Source organism: Dama dama, chromosome 25 (genome assembly GCF_033118175.1).
Source record: "Dama dama isolate Ldn47 chromosome 25, ASM3311817v1, whole genome shotgun sequence".
Taxonomy (NCBI): Eukaryota; Metazoa; Chordata; class Mammalia; order Artiodactyla; family Cervidae; genus Dama; species Dama dama.
Window position 1 is genome coordinate 40243651 of NC_083705.1, and position 17754 is coordinate 40261404.

Here is a 17754-nt window from a genome sequence, read left to right on the forward strand (position 1 = left end):
GAGAACATAGACAAAACATTCTCTAATATAAATTATGGCAGTATTTTCTTAGAACAGTCTCAAGGCAATAGAAATAAAAGCAAAGATAAACAAATGGAACCTAATCAAACTTATAAGCTTTTGCACAGCAAAGGAAACCATAAAATAAAAAGATGATGTACAAGCTGGGAGGAAATATTTGAAAAAAATGGAACTGGCAAGGTCTTAATTTCCAAAATATACAAACAGCTCATACAACTCAATAACAAAAAAACAGACAACCCAATGAAAAAATGGGCAGAAGACCTAAACAGATATTTCTCCAAAGAAGACATACAGATGGCCAATAAGCACATGAAAAGATGCTCAACATTACTAGTTATTAGAGAAATGCAAATCAAACTACATTGAGGTACCACCTTATTCCAGTCAGAATGGCCATCATTAAAAAGTTTACAAATGCCAAATGCTGCAGAGGGTGTGGAGAAAAGGGAACCCTCTTACAGTTTTGGTGGGAATGTAAATTGGTACAGCCACTATGGAAAACAGTATGGAGGTTCCTCATAAAACTAAAAGTAGAGTTACCCTGTGAGTTAGCAGTCCCATTCTTGGGCATATATCTGGACAAAATTCTAATTTTAAAATATACAGGCACGCCTATGTTCATAGCAGCACTACTTACAGTAGCCAAGAAATAGAAACCTACATGTCCATTGATGAATGAATAAAGAAGATGTAGTGTGTGTGTGTGTATATATATATATATATATATATATATATATATACACTGGAGTATTACTCAGCCATAAAAAAGAATAAAATGATGCCATCTGTAACTACATGGATGAGTTTCAAGATCACATTGAGTGAAGTAAGTCCGACAGGGAAAGAAAAATACCTATGATATCACTTACATGTGGTATCTAAGATATGACACAATGAACTTATCTATGAAACAGAAGCAGTCTCACAGACATAGAGAACAGAATTCCTGTAAGGAATTCTCTGGCAGTCTGGTGGCTAGAACTCAGCATTTTCACTGCTTAGGGCTCAGGTTTGATCCCTTTTTGGAAAACTAAAGTCCCACAAGTCATGTTGCTCAGCCACAAAAAAAAAAAAAAACAGAAACAGACTTGTGAAAGTGAGTGAGCAGAGGGTTGAATTGGAAATTTGGGACTAGTAGATGCAAACTATTGTATACAGGGTGGATAAACAAGAAGGTCCTATCATATAGCACGGAAAACTATATTTAATACCCTGTAGTAAGCCATAGTAGATAGTAAAGTAAAATTTGTTACAAAACAAAAAATTTTTAAATGCAGAGGTAAGAAGAGAATGAATGTATAGATGGATATAGAAAAATGCTAAATAAAGTTGAAATTGATTTCCTGTTCAGAGCACATCTAAGGATACAGAGGGGCATCCAGAACTGCTTTTCTCTGTGAATATATTACTTTTTCAACAAACAAAAATAAAACTTGAAAGAATGTATAATATGCATTTGCATCCTATGTATGCCCCTTACCCTTGGTAAAAAAAAAACAAACCAAAAACTCATTTGTCAAGGAGACCCTTCCTTGGAAGATCTAAGGGCGGAGGCTTGAGAGATCAAATCTGTGGCTGGATGTTTCCCAACTAAACCAGTTATGCCTTTGGCTACTCATTTATATTTCTCCCTAAATTACTGTAGGAACACAAGCTGCCTCCACAAAGGTGAAAGCATGATGGCACAAGTTTTGAAATAGCCTGTACTTAGGAGACAGTTTCTCTGTTAATTCCTTTTGTCCTATCTTATACCAATTCTAAGTAAGAATCAGCCCCTAACTGCTCTTCTTGATGTTTTTTAAAACAGGGAAATGCACATAAAATCATGGAGAAATGTACATTACCTCTAACAGGAAAGCAGTGTGTCAACCGCATCATTACTGAAAAGGTAAAGTGCCTTTCTCTTTTACTTCCTCTAGTACCTGCTACCTTTTTTAAAAAATGTATAAGCATTTCAGAACTTTTTGTTACTTTCTAAAAGTGTATTGCATTGGTAGTCATAGGATTAATTTAATCTGTGGGTAGACTGAATAGGAAGATTCATCAATTTAATGTTTCTGGATGCAGAATTCTTAAGTGAACTTCTCTGGAAATACACATATACACACAAAATTGAACTCCTGCCCTTGGTAACTTTGACAGTGTGATACAATCAAAGAAAAGTTATATTGAGCCTTATACTTGGACTAATACAATAGATGATCTATACGAAGTTAAGAATATATTTATCATTCCTTTCTTCTTTGATTTCCTAAATTGCAAGTACACATTGTTGGATCTCATTTTAGGAAACTCAGTAAAAATTAGGTTTTAACCATTTAGGTGCAAATTGCAGTATGGCCCCACAGTGAACCAAAAAATCTGTTCTTTGATTCTTGCATAAAGTGGACTTCAGAACACACCTGCGTTTTAGAGGATCTCTAGATACTATCTTCTTTGATAGAAAATGGTTACTGGTATATTGAAACTGAGAGAACAGCATCACTGCAGGTGCTGTAGTTCCTTTCCGACCCAGATTTGAACCTGAGATGCTGGAATGACGTTGTTCTCCTAAGTGAGCCGGGAGGGTGTCATTTTCATTGTTTTGATTCAGTATTTTGATGAACCACAGAACAGAATTCTCTAGATCAAGAGTTGGTTTTTTCGTAATGGTGCTGTTCCTTTTGGCATCAAACAGGTTTAGAACCCTCATTCAGTTGTGGTACGAAGCACCCTAAAGCAGCCTTTTGAAGTAGAAGGCTTAGAATACTTTTCAGAAACCACATTTTAAGGAGAGTTTTGTACTAAAATTGTGCCTGCCCCTAGGGCAGTTTATATCCATAAAGATGACATGTAGAGAAGAACAAGCCGATAAAAGAGCACAAATTTAACCTCACCATTTATTCCAAGTCTTACCATTTCTTAAACTCCTCCACAATCATGGACAGGACTTGTTGAAAAGAATCCATTACTTTGAAATCAAAGACATAACAGTCCTTGATCCTGTTTTCTTTAGTAAAGTAATGTGGTACGGCTTCTCAGGATAATCCCAGCTACATTTTAACCCCCAGTCTTCCTCTTCTCCCAGGTAAGCCTTCTCGCTGCATCCCCCCCCTTCATGTGTGCCCTCACCTGGTTCTTACCAGTTTAGTGCTTTCATGTGGAACAGCTCCCATTCTCCTCTGCCTCCCCAAATCCTACCCATCATTTAATATAATTTCCAGCTCATCATGAAGAGGTTTCAGATAATTTAGCACTCACAATTTCATCCTCAGAGTGGCCCACCATTCATTTTGGCACTTACCATCTAATATAGGGGCCCGCAGCCCCCGGGTACCCGTCTTAAACCCAGCTGGCACAGCTGGAGGTGAGCATTAAGATGAGCAACCAAAGCTTCATCTGCTTCTTCCCGTCTCTCCCTATCTTTCCACGTTACCACCTGAATCATCCCACCCGCTACCCCCAGTCTGTGGAAAAATTGTCTTCCACTAAACCAGTCCCTGGTGCCAAAAAAGCTTGGGAACCACTGATTACATGCCTGCATTTTCTCATGACATTACTTGTATGTTATTTAAATTTGCTGCCATTTAAAAAAAGCTTTCTACCCTTTCTCTCCATCTGCATTATTGTTTTGTACATTCTTTCATTTCATAAGTATTTTTGAGCTCCTTCTCTGAGGCAGACTATTGCCAACAGTGGGCTCAGAAAGGAGGACAGTCTGCCCCCAGGAGCACGTTCAGGTGGAGCCGACATCAAGCGTCCAGAGATGCCAGCACTTAGAGCAATGCACGCAGTACAGTCCACGGGAGAGGCGCGGCAGGTCAGATGCTGAGCTGGGGACACAGAGGAAAGCTGCTTGGCAGGCTCAAGAGAGTCTCAGGAAAGCTCAGTGGTATCAGATAGAAGCGTTTCTCTCTTTCCCTCTCTTTTTTTTGGCCACACTGCGCAGCTTGTAGGATCTTAGTTCCCCAACACCGTGTTTGAACCCAGGCCCTAGTAGTCTCAGTGGTAAAGAATCCTCCTGCCAACACAGGAGACATGGGTTTGATTCTTGGTTCGGGAAGATCCCCTGGAGAAGAAAGTGGAAACCCACTCCAGTATCTCTGCCTGGGAAATTCCATGGACAGAGAAGCCTAGCAGGCTGTATAGTCCATGAGGTCGAAAATAGTCAGACAGGACTGAGGGTCTCAGTGACAACAAAAAACAACTCTCGGCAGTGAAAGTTAAGGGTCCTAGCCACTGGACCACCAGGAATTCCCATCAAATACAAGCTTTTAACTGCAAGGCATTTCACAGTCTGAATCTTTTCTCCTCCAGTCAGTTGCTCTCTTTTTGCCTTAACATTCTCCCCACTTCTACCGTCGTAAATGCTGTGAACTATACGGCATCACTTGCACCTTCCCCCCCAACACACACCATGTTCTTCTGGGACTTTGCACATCCTGTCTCTCTCCCTGGCATGCTCTTGCCACCCTAGCCATCTGACTGATTCCTGCTCATCTTTTATGTCTCAGCTATTGATTCTTCTGGCAAACCTTCCCTATCTCTCCCCAAGTCTTGTCGTTGCTTCCCTGAGTCTTAGGACTCCACCCTAACTTAGCACTGTATTGAAATAACCTCTGAGCTCTGCCGTCTCGCTCATTACTATTTATCCAACACTGAGCATAATGCTTGACCTGTACACAGTGAATGCCTGTTGAATAAATACCATACCTTCCTTGATGAGAAAATTAATAGATTGAGTGATGAGTCTTGAAAAATAAATACGAGTTTTTATAAGTGAAAATAAGACCAAAGAGGCCCTTCAAGGCAAAAGGAAGAGAATAAGCAGAGTCACAGAGGTATCAAAACACAGCTTACTCCAGGACTTTCATGTGGGACAGTGTGGAGCATGGGACAACATGGAGTGAGGGTGTAGCCAGGGATTTTGAAGGCTGAAGGTGAAAAGCCAGTGAGGGGCCAAATTATGAAGGAATGTGAATGTCTTGTTAGTAAATCTGAGTTTTATATGGAAGGCAGTTGGGAGTCCTTCATGATTTTTAATGGACTTTGCCCTTGTGGCTCAGTTGATAAAGAATTCGCCTGCAATGTGGGAGACCTGGGTTCCATCCCTGGGTTGGGAAGATCCCCTGGAGAAAGGAGAGGCTACCCACTCTAGTGTTCTGGCCTGGAGAATTCCATGGGGTCACAAAGAGCTGGACACAATTGAGTGAATTTCACTTTCACTTTCTTGATGTTTAATAGTTGGGAGCACCATTGATTAGATTTGCATTTTGTAAAGAGTCATGTGGTTTTTACGTAGAGTAGGGGGAGAAGCCATGAGAACCCCCTTCAGGTATCTTGGTCAAAAATATCAAGGTCCTAAACCACAAGACCCAAAGAGAGATTTCATAAAGATTTAGGAGATGGACTCAGCCTAACTTGGTGATGAATGGGGCATAGTCGCTAAGGCAGAGGTGATTCCTGAGTTTTCTGGCTAGAGGCATGGTTTACCTCTTTTATCTTTAATGAAGGCTGGCTCTGCAGGAAGAGTAAGGGAGGAGCCAGGGGAGGCAGCGACAAAATAGGTTTTGTTTGAGCATACTCAACTTGATATTCCTGAGTAAGTGACATCCAAAGTATCCAGTCTGAGATTTCTGATAAACAAGTGGAGATGGGTATCTGGAGCTCAGAGAAGTGTGAAGGAGCTCACACATTGGAAGGAATGTGTGAACTCATTAGCAGACGGGGGTGACTGGAACCTAACCTGTCGGGGGCGTTGTGTAGGTAAAGGGAGCTAGGTATGGCACTTTGGGTGCCTCAGCGAACGGAGTAGGTAGCGTATTCCCCTGTGCTCCGTACATAGAAGATGCTTAATAAATGCTGCCGTGCTATGAAGTTTAATGACTGTGAACACTCTGCCAGAGCAGATGTGGGACTAGAATTCCATTTTCAGCTCTTAAGGAAAGTTCCATTAGTTGCCTGCCATTTGAAAGAGGCTTCAGAGATATTACAACTCTGCTTTCTTGGTTTTGTGTTGCTAGAATGATGGGATGATAGATGCCTTCCTCAACAGCACTTGGGCTCTGACTAATTGCTTTATCCATAATGCAGCCTGTTATGGTGGTGAAAAAAATAATAAAATTATTCATCTGTAAAACAAAGTAATTGAAATATTATTCTTGGTAGTTGAACAGTTGATTGTAGCTTTTAGATTTTAGTGTCTGTCTTTTATCAAGTTTTTGTTTACACTTTATACGACTAAGTGGGGAATCTCCCTCAATATTTCAAAAGTAGATTTCTCATTTTTTTAATTCATAATACTTAGTTTTCTGATATATGAACCTGAGAGCTAATTAGGGATTGATAAAGATGTTAATAAAAGGTTTTTAAAAGCAATGTCATTTGCCACAGAGTTTATCTTCTTGATCACCGAAGCCTTATATTCATAATACCACAGTTATACACAGTAAGGCTCTTTTTCTCTTATTTGTTCCATTTTGATAAATTTGTGGTTGTTCATAATACAAGGGAAAGAATATAGTATGAATGATGCTCCAGACACATTTTCTGCAAAGAAAAAGTTGCCAATTAAGAAAAAATTGTAATTGTCGTTTTGAATAATCTACTGCATCATACAGACGTTCCTCACTGATCATTTTTTTCCTCTCAAAACATATTTCAGCTGAAAAAAGTGTCTTTAGGAACATTAAAATGTGGAAACAAAAAAGTTTGCTGAAATATATCATCCCAAATTTAAATCATCTTTTCCAGTAAAGCCAATCAGGTGTCTATGAATTCATCAAGCAAAGCAAATATCACTAGTCTTTTAATGTTTTGCCTGTGGAGAAATATCAATTATCTGGAGACAGATAAGCATTTGGGTGTTTAATTTGTGTTCACACACATACGCACATGTGGGAGAAAGAATATGCCTCTGTGGTGTCCTTGCTATGTCTCAGGCATGAGGCCAGCTGCTCAGAGTAGGTTTGTTATTATATTTGTTCTGTATAACAATCTTGGGAAGTAGGTTTGTTTGACATGCATCTACAGATGTGAAGACAGGTTCAGCAAATATTGCATAGCTATTGTCAGCTGAGCTGGAATTCCAGTTCATCTTGAAAGCCAGGATTCTTTCCACTACATATTGTTGTGTCTTCTTTTTTATTATTTTAAAATTTTCTATTTTATATTGGAGTACACATTGCTGTGTCTTTTTAATAGCCTCCAGGAGTGTGTTTAAAAATGTCAATTTAGGGGTGGACTACCAAGGTAGATGAAAATAAAGATTCTAAGGCTGAAAATAATAGTTGAATTTAAGGTAATTCCAGAGAAGAGGAAAGATCTGGGAAGCATAAAGCTTAAGTCTGAGGAAGACTGACCTTGAAAACTGAAAGAGGGAATGATTCCTGTGCATGGGAGGAAAACTTACCGTAGAGTCCATGAGTGAATGTTTAGGGAAGCACTTTTGCTTCTTGCAGTTAGAGCTTCCCATTGGTAGGTAATCTGCCTGAGAAAGTGAGCCTTCTACCACTCAGTTCAGTTCAGTCGCTTAATCGTGTCCAACTCTTTGCGACCCCATGAACCCTATAGCATGCCAGGCCTCCCTGTCCATCACCAACTCCCGGAGTCCACCCAAACCCATGTCCATTGAGTCAGTAATGCCATCCAACCATCTCATCCTCTGTCATCCCCTTCTCCTCCTGCTCTCAATCTTTCCCAGCATCAGGGTCTTTTCAAATGAGTCAGCTCTTTTCATCAGGTGGCCAAAGTATTGGAGTTTCAAATTCAACCTCAGTCCCTCCAGTGAACACCCAGGACTGATCTCCTTTAGGATGGACTGGTTGGATCTCCTTGCAGTCCAAGGGACACTCAAGAGTCTTCTCCAACCTTCTACCACTGGAAGTTTCTAAACAAAGCCCCAGAGACCATCTCAGAAGGATGCTTTGAAGAATTCTTGTGTGGAAGGTTTTATTGCGTGACTTTGTGGGTCCCTTCTACTCAATTTGTCACTTACCAAGAGTGACCATACGTGTTCTGTGTCAGACACAGCTGGTTGAATCTACCTGCTTGGGTCAAGCTATACCAGTTGGCACCACCGTCACCTAGTATAACCAATCAGAATGTTGAAATGCAGTATTTAGGGTGAGGTGAGCCTTCTCATGCTTGTCCTAAACGTAAGCATCTTCATTTGATTTCCACACCAGAGGGAGAGTCTCATGCTATGCTTTCAGACCTGTGTGTTTTCGCAGGACTTAAGGGAAAGCTTTGATATTTACCTGGGGGAGGGGGTTGTCTTTCAGGGTGAACTGTCCCTTTACAGTTAACTCCTAGCTGGGGCTTCCCTGGCGGTCCAGTGGTTAAGACTTAACCTTTCAGTGCAGGGGGTTGGGGTTCAGTCTCTGGTCAGGGAGTTAAAGTCCCACATGCCTCAGGGCCACAAAACAAACATATATAAGCAACATTGTAACAAATTCAATAAAGGCTTTTAGAAATGGTCCACATGGAAAAATTTAAAAAAAAAAAAAAAAAAAAAACAATTAACTCCTAGCTACTTCAGAGCACCTGCTTTTGTTTCCGGTAATTTACTGAGAAGCATCAGTCAACTTTCCCCCATCATCCCTTTGCTTTCACCTTCTAAATCTCTCCTCCCTCCCTGTTTTTCTTTCTCCTTTTTTTTCAGATCATTGTTAATCACCAAATTAAATTTTGACCAAAAGTGTTAGATCTAACAAAAGGAAAGTAGTTTAAAAAAAAAAAAAACTGGTTATAATAGTGGCAAATGCCATCAGTAGTCAACATTCATTTATTTTCTGGCATCAACAGAGCTCCCCAACTAATTGCCAATTAAAGAGTTGGCGTTTATTCTCACCAAAATATAGTAGTTACAGTTGACATATTTTCATTGCTAATTTTCAGTCTTTTACCCTGGGTCTTTTCTGTCCTTAAAAAACTTGTGAGGTTATTTCTGTTTTGTGCTATAAAATAATTACAGTGATAGGAATAGTCATTGTCATTTTCTTGATTTTGACAGGCTGTGTTTGATGTGGACAGCAAGAAGGGTCTGACTCTTATTGAACTCTGGGAAGGCCTGACAGTGGATGACATAAAAAAGAGCACTGGGTGTGATTTCACAGTAAGTGTTTCTATGAACAAATCCAGCCACTTGTCCTGTACCCTGAGCTTGATTAATGGGTATTTATGGGACATGAACCATTAATTTGTGATCATTTTTGGAGTTGACCTTTGCAGGAACAGGAGTGGAAGGACGGGTGCCTCCAGTGAGAGCAGGTGGGAGCAGGAACAGGCTCTGACTCAGGGGACGGGGTTGGCTCAGGGATCAGAAGCAGGAGGGGGAGGACCCACCAGGAGCTGCTGCAAACAGCAGGTTGCGCCTGAGCTCTAAGCTATTTGTTGTAACATTCCTTGCAGTCCTCTGTTCTGGGTTATGTATTGGGCACAGCCAAACTTAATTAACTGAAAAATGTGAGCCACACACAGACAGATGATACTTCCATATTTTGAAACGTATCTCTGGAATTTGATTTTCTTTCTGATTAACTTCTTTGCCTGATCATTCCATCTATGGGCGATCCTTGAATGTTGAGCTTTTAACACCACTGGATTGATAGTCACAAAATAGATGATTCCTGTATTTGAAGAAAAACTGCGTGCTTTAAAATTCTGACTTACAAAGCATATAAGAACATCAGGAGTATCCACTAAAATCACCAAATCCCTTTTTTAAACAAAGAGAATAAAGTTCACAAGGTCACTCAGTTGTGTCCGGTTCTTTGTGACCCCATGGACTGTAGACCTCCAGGCTCTTATATCCATGGAATTCTCCAGGCAAGAATACTGAAGTCGGTAGCCATTCCCTTCTCCAGGGATAGAACCCAGGGATAGAACCTGCGAACCTGTTTCTCCTGCATTGGCCGGCGGATTCTTTACTACTGAGACCAGCTCGGGCCTGGTAATATAAATAATCGCCTTTTAATATAAGAGCTAATTTATGAATCACCAATCACCAAACTAATTGGATTGAGAAGAGAGTTCAGTCCATTTGGAGTTAATTGAAAGTAAAGGTGAAATGTGTCTGAAGAATGAAGAAATAGACTTTGCTTCTCACATACTTTTTAAGAACAGCTCTACATGTTAAAATGAAATATATTTATAATGAGAAGAAATATTGCAGCTACCCATCCTGGAGAAAGTAATTTAACGAACTGTTAGTTGCTCAGTCGTGTCTGACTCTTTGCAACCCTGTGGACTGTAGCCCATCAGGCTTCTTTGTCTGCAGAATTTTCCAGGCAAGAATACTGAAGTGGGTTGCCTTTTCCTTCTCCAGGGGTCTTCCTGACCTAATGAGGATTAACCTGACCCACTTTGCAGCCAGATTCTTTACCATCTGAGCAACCAAGGAACTTACTTGATAAAGCATGCATGTATTTCATACATTTCTTCCTGAGGTACTACATGATTGGATAGTACCTATTAGTGCTTAACAAACATCTGTAAACACAATTGTGCTGCATAATTCACGATCCACATATAACTGTTTCTGGTACTGTGTAAAGGTCTTTGTCTATTAACCTTCTTTGAATTTCCTTTCAGAAAAAAGAAGTCTTCCAACAATTCTTTACATGAAAAGCGCATCTGTAATTAACTTTTCAGTGACCTCAGTGGGTAACAAATGGGATTTGTTTATAGTTTAACTATTTAGAATTCCTTACTCCAGTGATGAAAGCAAACAGTTCTTCTGCCTTAATTAGCTATTCTTTATAGTTTTTCCCCTCTGTGGATAAGTTAACCTCTTCTTCAGCAGATGACATTTTTGAGACATTCTGTAGAATGTTCAAGTCTCTGCTACGGAAGGGAATTGTAAAAGAATATCCTCGTTATCAGTTTTTTTTTAAGTCATATAGGTAAATCAAGAATGAAAAAGATGGATTTTTACTGTTTTTGTTTTGTTTGATACATTGAAAAATATCTCTATGGCCCCGCTCTTATCGCAGTAGCAACCCTCCTCCTCTTTTGGCATTGACGTATAACTTTGTTTTCTCCAACTGAGGCTGTTGAAATGAAATGTTAATTTTTAGGTCAGCATTGCTCTGAAAATGAAAAGGTCTAGTAGTGTCAGCTAGACCATCTCAACAGAAGAACTAGATTTTGAGGATCTAATGATCAGTGGCATCTCTATAGACTCTAACAGATGAATCCACATGTATCAAATTCTCTGTAAGACTAGAGACTGAAGTGGTCTTATTCGCAAGCTCTGTTTCATAGCTGGGTTATCAGCAAGCTACTTTTAATAATAAAGTACATTGGGAGAACATCTCTTTATTTGATAATTCAAAAGATAGCTCATGATTATTACTGCCATAGATAGCATTTTACTCTATGTGACTGCATACAACTTACTCAAGATCTTTGTTTGACAAAAGGCCACTCAGCCTTCACTGTATACTGAGAAGTGAACATTTTAGAAAGGAATAGTTGGCCCAAAGAAAGGTAAAGACCTTGGTCAAAGTAACTATGAAAATGTGTTGGTAAAAATCTGGGCAAAGAATATGGGCAAGGGACTGGGCAAAGGATATAGAATGTGGATGTGAGCTGATGGAGAAAATCCTGAGAATTTCAAAGAAAAAGACAAATATGACAACATCAGATAACAGGACATGACAAAATTGAGGTTTCAGGGTATTAAAAATAATGGTAATGAAGTATTTGAACATTAAAAAAAAAAATAGAATGACTAAGACTTTCCTGTATGTCACAGTGCAATTAGCAAAAACAGCAAATGTGAAGGGAAAATGTGTCCTTTAGGTATCACTTGAAATAGCTTCTTAAAAAATTCATAGTAACCATAATGTGAGTAGAAAGGAATTTTCTTTTCAATTATAGGAAAGTCTCTGTCATGTTATGTCTGAAACTCCAGAGAAAGCTGTAGACGTTTTGTAAAAGAAATGCAAATATTGACTATATTTCAGGAAACTTCCTCACGCTTCTAAAATAAGATTCTGGTCAGCAGTAGTTGACAGCAAAAGAAGCCAACCCATAATGGACAGAGGTCTTGTTCCATATGATCGCTCTCCTTCAAAAATGCAATTGTTATAAAGAAAGGGACTTTCCTCTGTATTTCTTGGAGATTGAGTTCCAAATCTATTGAGAGAGAGAAACGAACTGGACAAGCAGAGGTTAAAACATTATCTTATGAAGCCTAGGATGAAGAATGTGGCTTAGATGTACAGCCACATAAGCTTTCCCAATTACAAACCAATTACAAAGTGAGAGGGACCTCCACTCCCAGTTACAGGCAGCTTTGAAAAATCAGGCCTTCCACACAGGGGAGAGTCTTTTCTACTGAACTTCTTTCCACGTGGCTGAGAGCCACACAGCATGTGCTCCCTACAGAAGGCTGAGGAAGAAGGGTCAGACTGAGTTCCACACACCCCCAGTTCCTCTGCCCAGATCATTCTTAGGGGACACACTTGAGGCCAGAGTATTACACTGATAAGTGTCCTTCCCCATGAGCAGTGGGGAATAAATGCTTCACACCAGCACTGTTGGTTGGTAAAGCCATACACACATTCACCCCCTACAAATGCTTGACTGCGATGCTGTGCAAGAATGCTTTTCTATTTTTTTTTTTTTTATAATTTAGCTCCAAACATTTTTATGACTAAGGAGTTCTCTGGTTTATTTTTTTTCTAGGGCACTCACATTTTGAAAAAAATCTCTCAAATATTCAGAAATAATTCATTTTCAAAGAGCCAAAGTGATATTGCACAGTTCTCATATTAAAGCTGTGACAAGCTAATGAACACGTTAAATTTCTTTACTTCTGGCTATACTTATATCACTCAGAGTGTTACTGCCAGCTACTTCATGGGACAAATAGAAAGAAAAAGGAGATGAGTTCCCTGGTGGTCTAGTGGTTAGGATTCTGCCGCAGCCCAGGTTCAGTCCCTGGTCAGGGGAACTGAGATCATGCAAGCTGTGTGGTGCAGAAAAAAAAAAAAAGGAAGGTGGCATCATACCACTTGAATTCCATTATATTCCAAAGTATCTTTTTTAATAAGTAGTTGTTTCAATTGGATATTCATTTCTTTCTTTTCTGATTCATGCTTGAGTTACATAAAATAGGTTTTTCTTTACCACATATATCTCTGGGCCTTTTTGAACTAGAATATTTCTGTTTTATTAAGTTTTTTGTTTTTTTAATGTAAAAACTTAAAAATAAATTGAATTTATAGTTGAACACCATGTAGTAGAATAAACTTCCAGAGGTTATTAGTTGTCTGTCCATGGTTATTTATTAAACACCCAGTGTATTAATATTAATGTTATAATATATTAAGCTATGAAATATGAATAAAACAGGACAAATTAGTGTAGTTCCTACTCCCAAGGGCCTTGGTCTTTCCTGTAGGTAGGAATACACCTAAACCACCAGTGGCAGCAAATCAAATAAGAATCCTACCTGTTGGTATATTTGCAGGGGAAGCTGAAAAAAGCCAGCGGCAGGCATTCTTTGCCAAGTTGAATAAATTTGTGTTCTCAGTTATCTATTATGAACTGGTATTACACCAGAATTAAACAGTATATTCTTTGGATTTCAGTGGACTGGGAAGAAAACTTGTTAGCTTATCCTCTGCTCATAAATCATACAGTCCTATGCTTAGCCTGTAGATCACTTGGGCAGGATAATCTGCTTCAGCTTACCTGGGTTCACCGTGTTGATGAGACTGTGAGAGAACAAATGAAAAATGGTGGGTTCGTAGCTATTTTTTCTTTACAAAAAATAGGCCAAGTCAGTGTACCTAAAGGTTCATCTTCTTTTCTGTTAAAAGTCAAGTTCCACGCTGAGTCTATAAAGGTTACTAAGAGCTCAAAATAGGGCCAGCATGACAAGGAGAAGGATCAGATGTTTAGTTTGAAAACATCAAGGTGTCCAGTTTCCTTTTAAAGGCAATGCTGATTCATATCAACAAAACCCACTGAAATGTTGTGAAGTAATTAGCCTCCAACTAATAAAAAAAATTTAAAAAAAATAAGGCAATGCTATAAAACACGTATTAGAAAATGACCTGTTTCCAAAGAAGAGTTGTATCTCATTAAATTATTTCCACAGATGCTCTGTTGTTTAAAAAAAGAAAATCGTTTATAAGACACACTCTCTAAATACTCAGAACCCAGATATCTTTATTCTTTTCGGTAGAATTGAAGATCTGTGACTTTTGTATATTAACATCTTTTATTTTGTCTATTATTATATATCCATTCTTGGAGCTGGCAAGTCTGAGTGAGCTCTCATTTATCCTAAGATATGTACCAAGCCATTCTGATCTTTTTTATTCTGGTTGTGGCATTTTTAGGTAGAAAAATGGAAGAGGGGACATTAACTTTTGACATTATAAAGACTTAATAAGAAAACAATTTACAAATGAATAGCAATATTTAACCTCATCATAGCCAAATAATCGTCTTCTGTTTTTACTACTGACTTAACCTCTATTAGGAGACCTTTCTTCTGGTTCTTTGAGGCTTATGTTGGTCCACTCATTCATTCATTCATTTAACAAAATTTTAAGTGTTTATTCTGAAAGACAAATTAGATCCCCTTGAATTGTTACATCCTTGAAGGGCTCAGAAATCACCTAAATTTTAATATTCCTTACTGTGCTTTCCATGGAGCCTGTTAAATAAGACTTAATGGATATTTGCCAGATTAAGTTTACCTGCTATTACACCTTGAAAGATCCATCAAAATTAAGCCAGACTACTTACGACCAGGGTTTCCCTGGTAGCTCGGATGGTAAAGAATCTGCCTACAATGCGGGAGACCCAAGTTTGATCCCTGGGTTGGGAAGCTCCCTGGAGAAAGGCATGGCAGCCCACTCCGGTTTTCTTGCCTGGAGAATTCCATGGACAGAGGAGCCTGATGGGCTATAGTCCATGAGGTCGCAAAGAGTTGGACATGACTGAGCAACTAACACACACACACTAACATTTAGATTTCCTCTTCTACCAGCTTTAGCATTAAATATAGATCTGCCCTCATATTTCTTTTCTCAAGGCTCCTTGGAATTCATTTGCTATTTGGTATGTTGAACATAATCATAGTTAATGTTTAATATTTTTAATGCTGTTACTTCCTTTTTATAATAACCTGGTATCTTTTTACTGCCTTTTTATCATTTCCACTTTGATTATGAAATTTCTGATGAAAGTGTGTTATCCAAAGACTACATTATCTCTTAACAAAATTGTGAATTGACTGGACCTACTTGAAGGATTTTGAAACTCGTGGCTTGCTCCATGGCTCTGTTCTGAGTGAAGTTTCATCAGTCCCAGAACTCAGGGGGCTGTTCGGGAGAGTTCGGTTATCTGGGCCCTTGTTCATCTCCTGCTGCTCCTCCTCCACCTCCTCCTGGTTGCAAGTCTTAAATATCTTTAAGAGCTCTAATGCAAGAAGGTTGAGAACTACCAGATACACAAAATGTAAATGGATAAAAGTGTTCTTTTTCTCTGGCTCAAAAGGGAAAATAATGAGGAAACTCCAGGTGAGGTCTATGGCAAGACTACTTGTTGCCTACATCATTCAGTTTTGGAAACTCAAAGCAGAGATGTTTTATACCATGAGGTTTCTTCGTAAGTCCATAATTTTTTTTTTCTCTTTCTTTTACCAGGTTTCACCAAAACTCATACCAATGCGGCAGATCTCAACTTGAAATGCGTAGTAAACCGTTGTTGTAGGCCATGTGCTCTTCGTTTTAACCACATAGGAGTTTATTAGAAGGACATCAGTAATCCTAATTGTATATCTTACAAAGTTTTTGTCTGGTTTTCTTGTAGCATCTTACTGCTTTTATAGCCATATAGATTTTGTTCTGTCCAGCATGCTATGGCATTTTAATGAATAACCAAAAGGGAAAATATATATGCTTAGTTTATTTGTTTTATAAGTTCTGAGAAGGTCATATTTACAGTTGGTGCTCACATTGGATTTATCTTCATCTTCTGTGGTAGATACATTAAATTGTGCACAATTTGTACCAAGATGGGCCTTTAGGGAGAGTTTCATTGGTATACTTTCCCTCCTAACTAAATCATGACATGTAGAAAAAAAGAAAGAGGGAGAAGAACTCCACTCAGAGAATACCCAGGGCAGCATTGTTCTAGTTCTAAAAGATAACATTTGTGTGGATTGAATTAGGAGAAATATTGACTTAAAAATTAGGTTTTTCCTTCAGCCTTCTCTGTCTTTTCTTTTGGAGCCTCTGACTTCGTGATTACATCTTAGTGCATCCCTTCTCCCTCCCCATTTTGGTAACTAAAATAAATGCCCAAGAAGGCAAACAGGAGCATCTCTGTGTGAGAGAAGTAACCTGGTTTGTGGGAGAGACCGAAGGGTGTAGAGTCTATTGGTGCTGACATCTAACCAAGAAGTTGCCTTTATAAACAAACCAAATAACTACCTGTGCTTTGCCAAAGATGACAGTTTTTTTTTTTTTTAGGAAGGCTAACTGATTAGTCAGTTTTCTCATTTTCAAACAGTGCAGTGTTCCTGTATATCCAGAAGGATGCTTAGAAGTCTTTCTCTATGGTATTGTGGGCTTCTTGTATAATACCTCCTCTTAAACTAAGAGGAGCTGTGGGGTAATTTATCATGAACCTGCAGTAACAATGACAGGAGAGGTTTAGTTGTTTTTTTTTTTTTAAGAATTCTTTCTTTTCAGGGTCTCTTTTTTCTTCTTGGGGAAGTTTCTAAATATTGAATGCCTTTTTCTACAGAACAGTGTTCTTTCTTCTACCCAGGCTTCTTCCTTGAACAAAATACTTTTTATTCAGCTTTATCAAACTAGGGAAAATAATGATGAGCAAATCCAGGGTTTGAAGTGCAGTGAACTCATCCTTAGAAAATGAACATGGTAGATTAGATTTTGTAAGGACCTTCTCCTCCGAGGTATCCTCAGTTATCAAACAGTTCCCCAGGGGCTCTACCAAGCATCCTGGGTATCAAATTGGAGAGAAGTCCAGGCACCCTGAAGACAGGCCAGATTACTGTCCTCTGGACAGAGGTACGCATGTTACAGTGCAATATATCATTCCTCTCATACCAGATATAGGCATTTCTGCAAGTTTTTAGCTAATGGCTGTCATTAAATTCACTTTCTCTTCAGATACAGCTACAGTTCTGTCATTTTAGAGGAAAGAGAGGAGAAGCACACTCCATATATAAAATGGTCTTTCTGGCTGGCTGCATGTTTGAAAGCTTCCTTTCCCAATACTGGTAAAATGGACTTTCTAGAGAATTTTCATGGTCTGGAGAATAATTTACATCCGTGTTAGAGTTATGGTTTGAAAAATGTATGATGTTGATGGTTGCTCTATTTGTAAACTTCTTCTGTGATTCTAAGAAAGCTCCTTATGTTGAGTGGCAAATTCTAAGTAGATTACTTTATATTCTTGATTAAAGAGTACCATAGGTGTTAGGAAATGCATTAAGAACCACAATAAATATTCCCAATGGATGTCGATCAGTGTGATTGTCCTTTTTCTCATTTGGGAATGGTTTAAACGTGGGAATAATACAACAGAGATTGGTGTGATAGCCAATAATAAAGTTAGCACACTTTACCACTTCTATCAAGTGACTGTTTTTTCTTTTGCTCTTGTCAAAGAAAAGATGTTGTCCTTCATGAAAGAAAAAGTGAAAATGTTTACCTACATGAATTCTGACTTTGCTCCTTGTCAGAGTCAATTATT

At 38.8% G+C, this 17754-nt stretch overlaps 1 protein-coding gene across 1 annotated transcript in view; it reads left to right on the forward strand.

Moving 5' to 3' along the window:
• OXCT1 (3-oxoacid CoA-transferase 1) overlaps window positions 1–17523 on the forward strand; it is a 159798-nt gene extending 142275 nt beyond the window's left edge. Inside the window, exons 15-17 of the mRNA XM_061129875.1 lie at window positions 1832–1912; window positions 9017–9118; window positions 15675–17523. Of these exons, the coding sequence (XP_060985858.1) occupies window positions 1832–1912; window positions 9017–9118; window positions 15675–15716 (225 nt within the window). The 3' untranslated portion in view covers window positions 15717–17523. The remainder of the gene's footprint in view (window positions 1–1831; window positions 1913–9016; window positions 9119–15674) is intronic.
• Window positions 17524–17754: the final 231 nt, after the last annotated feature.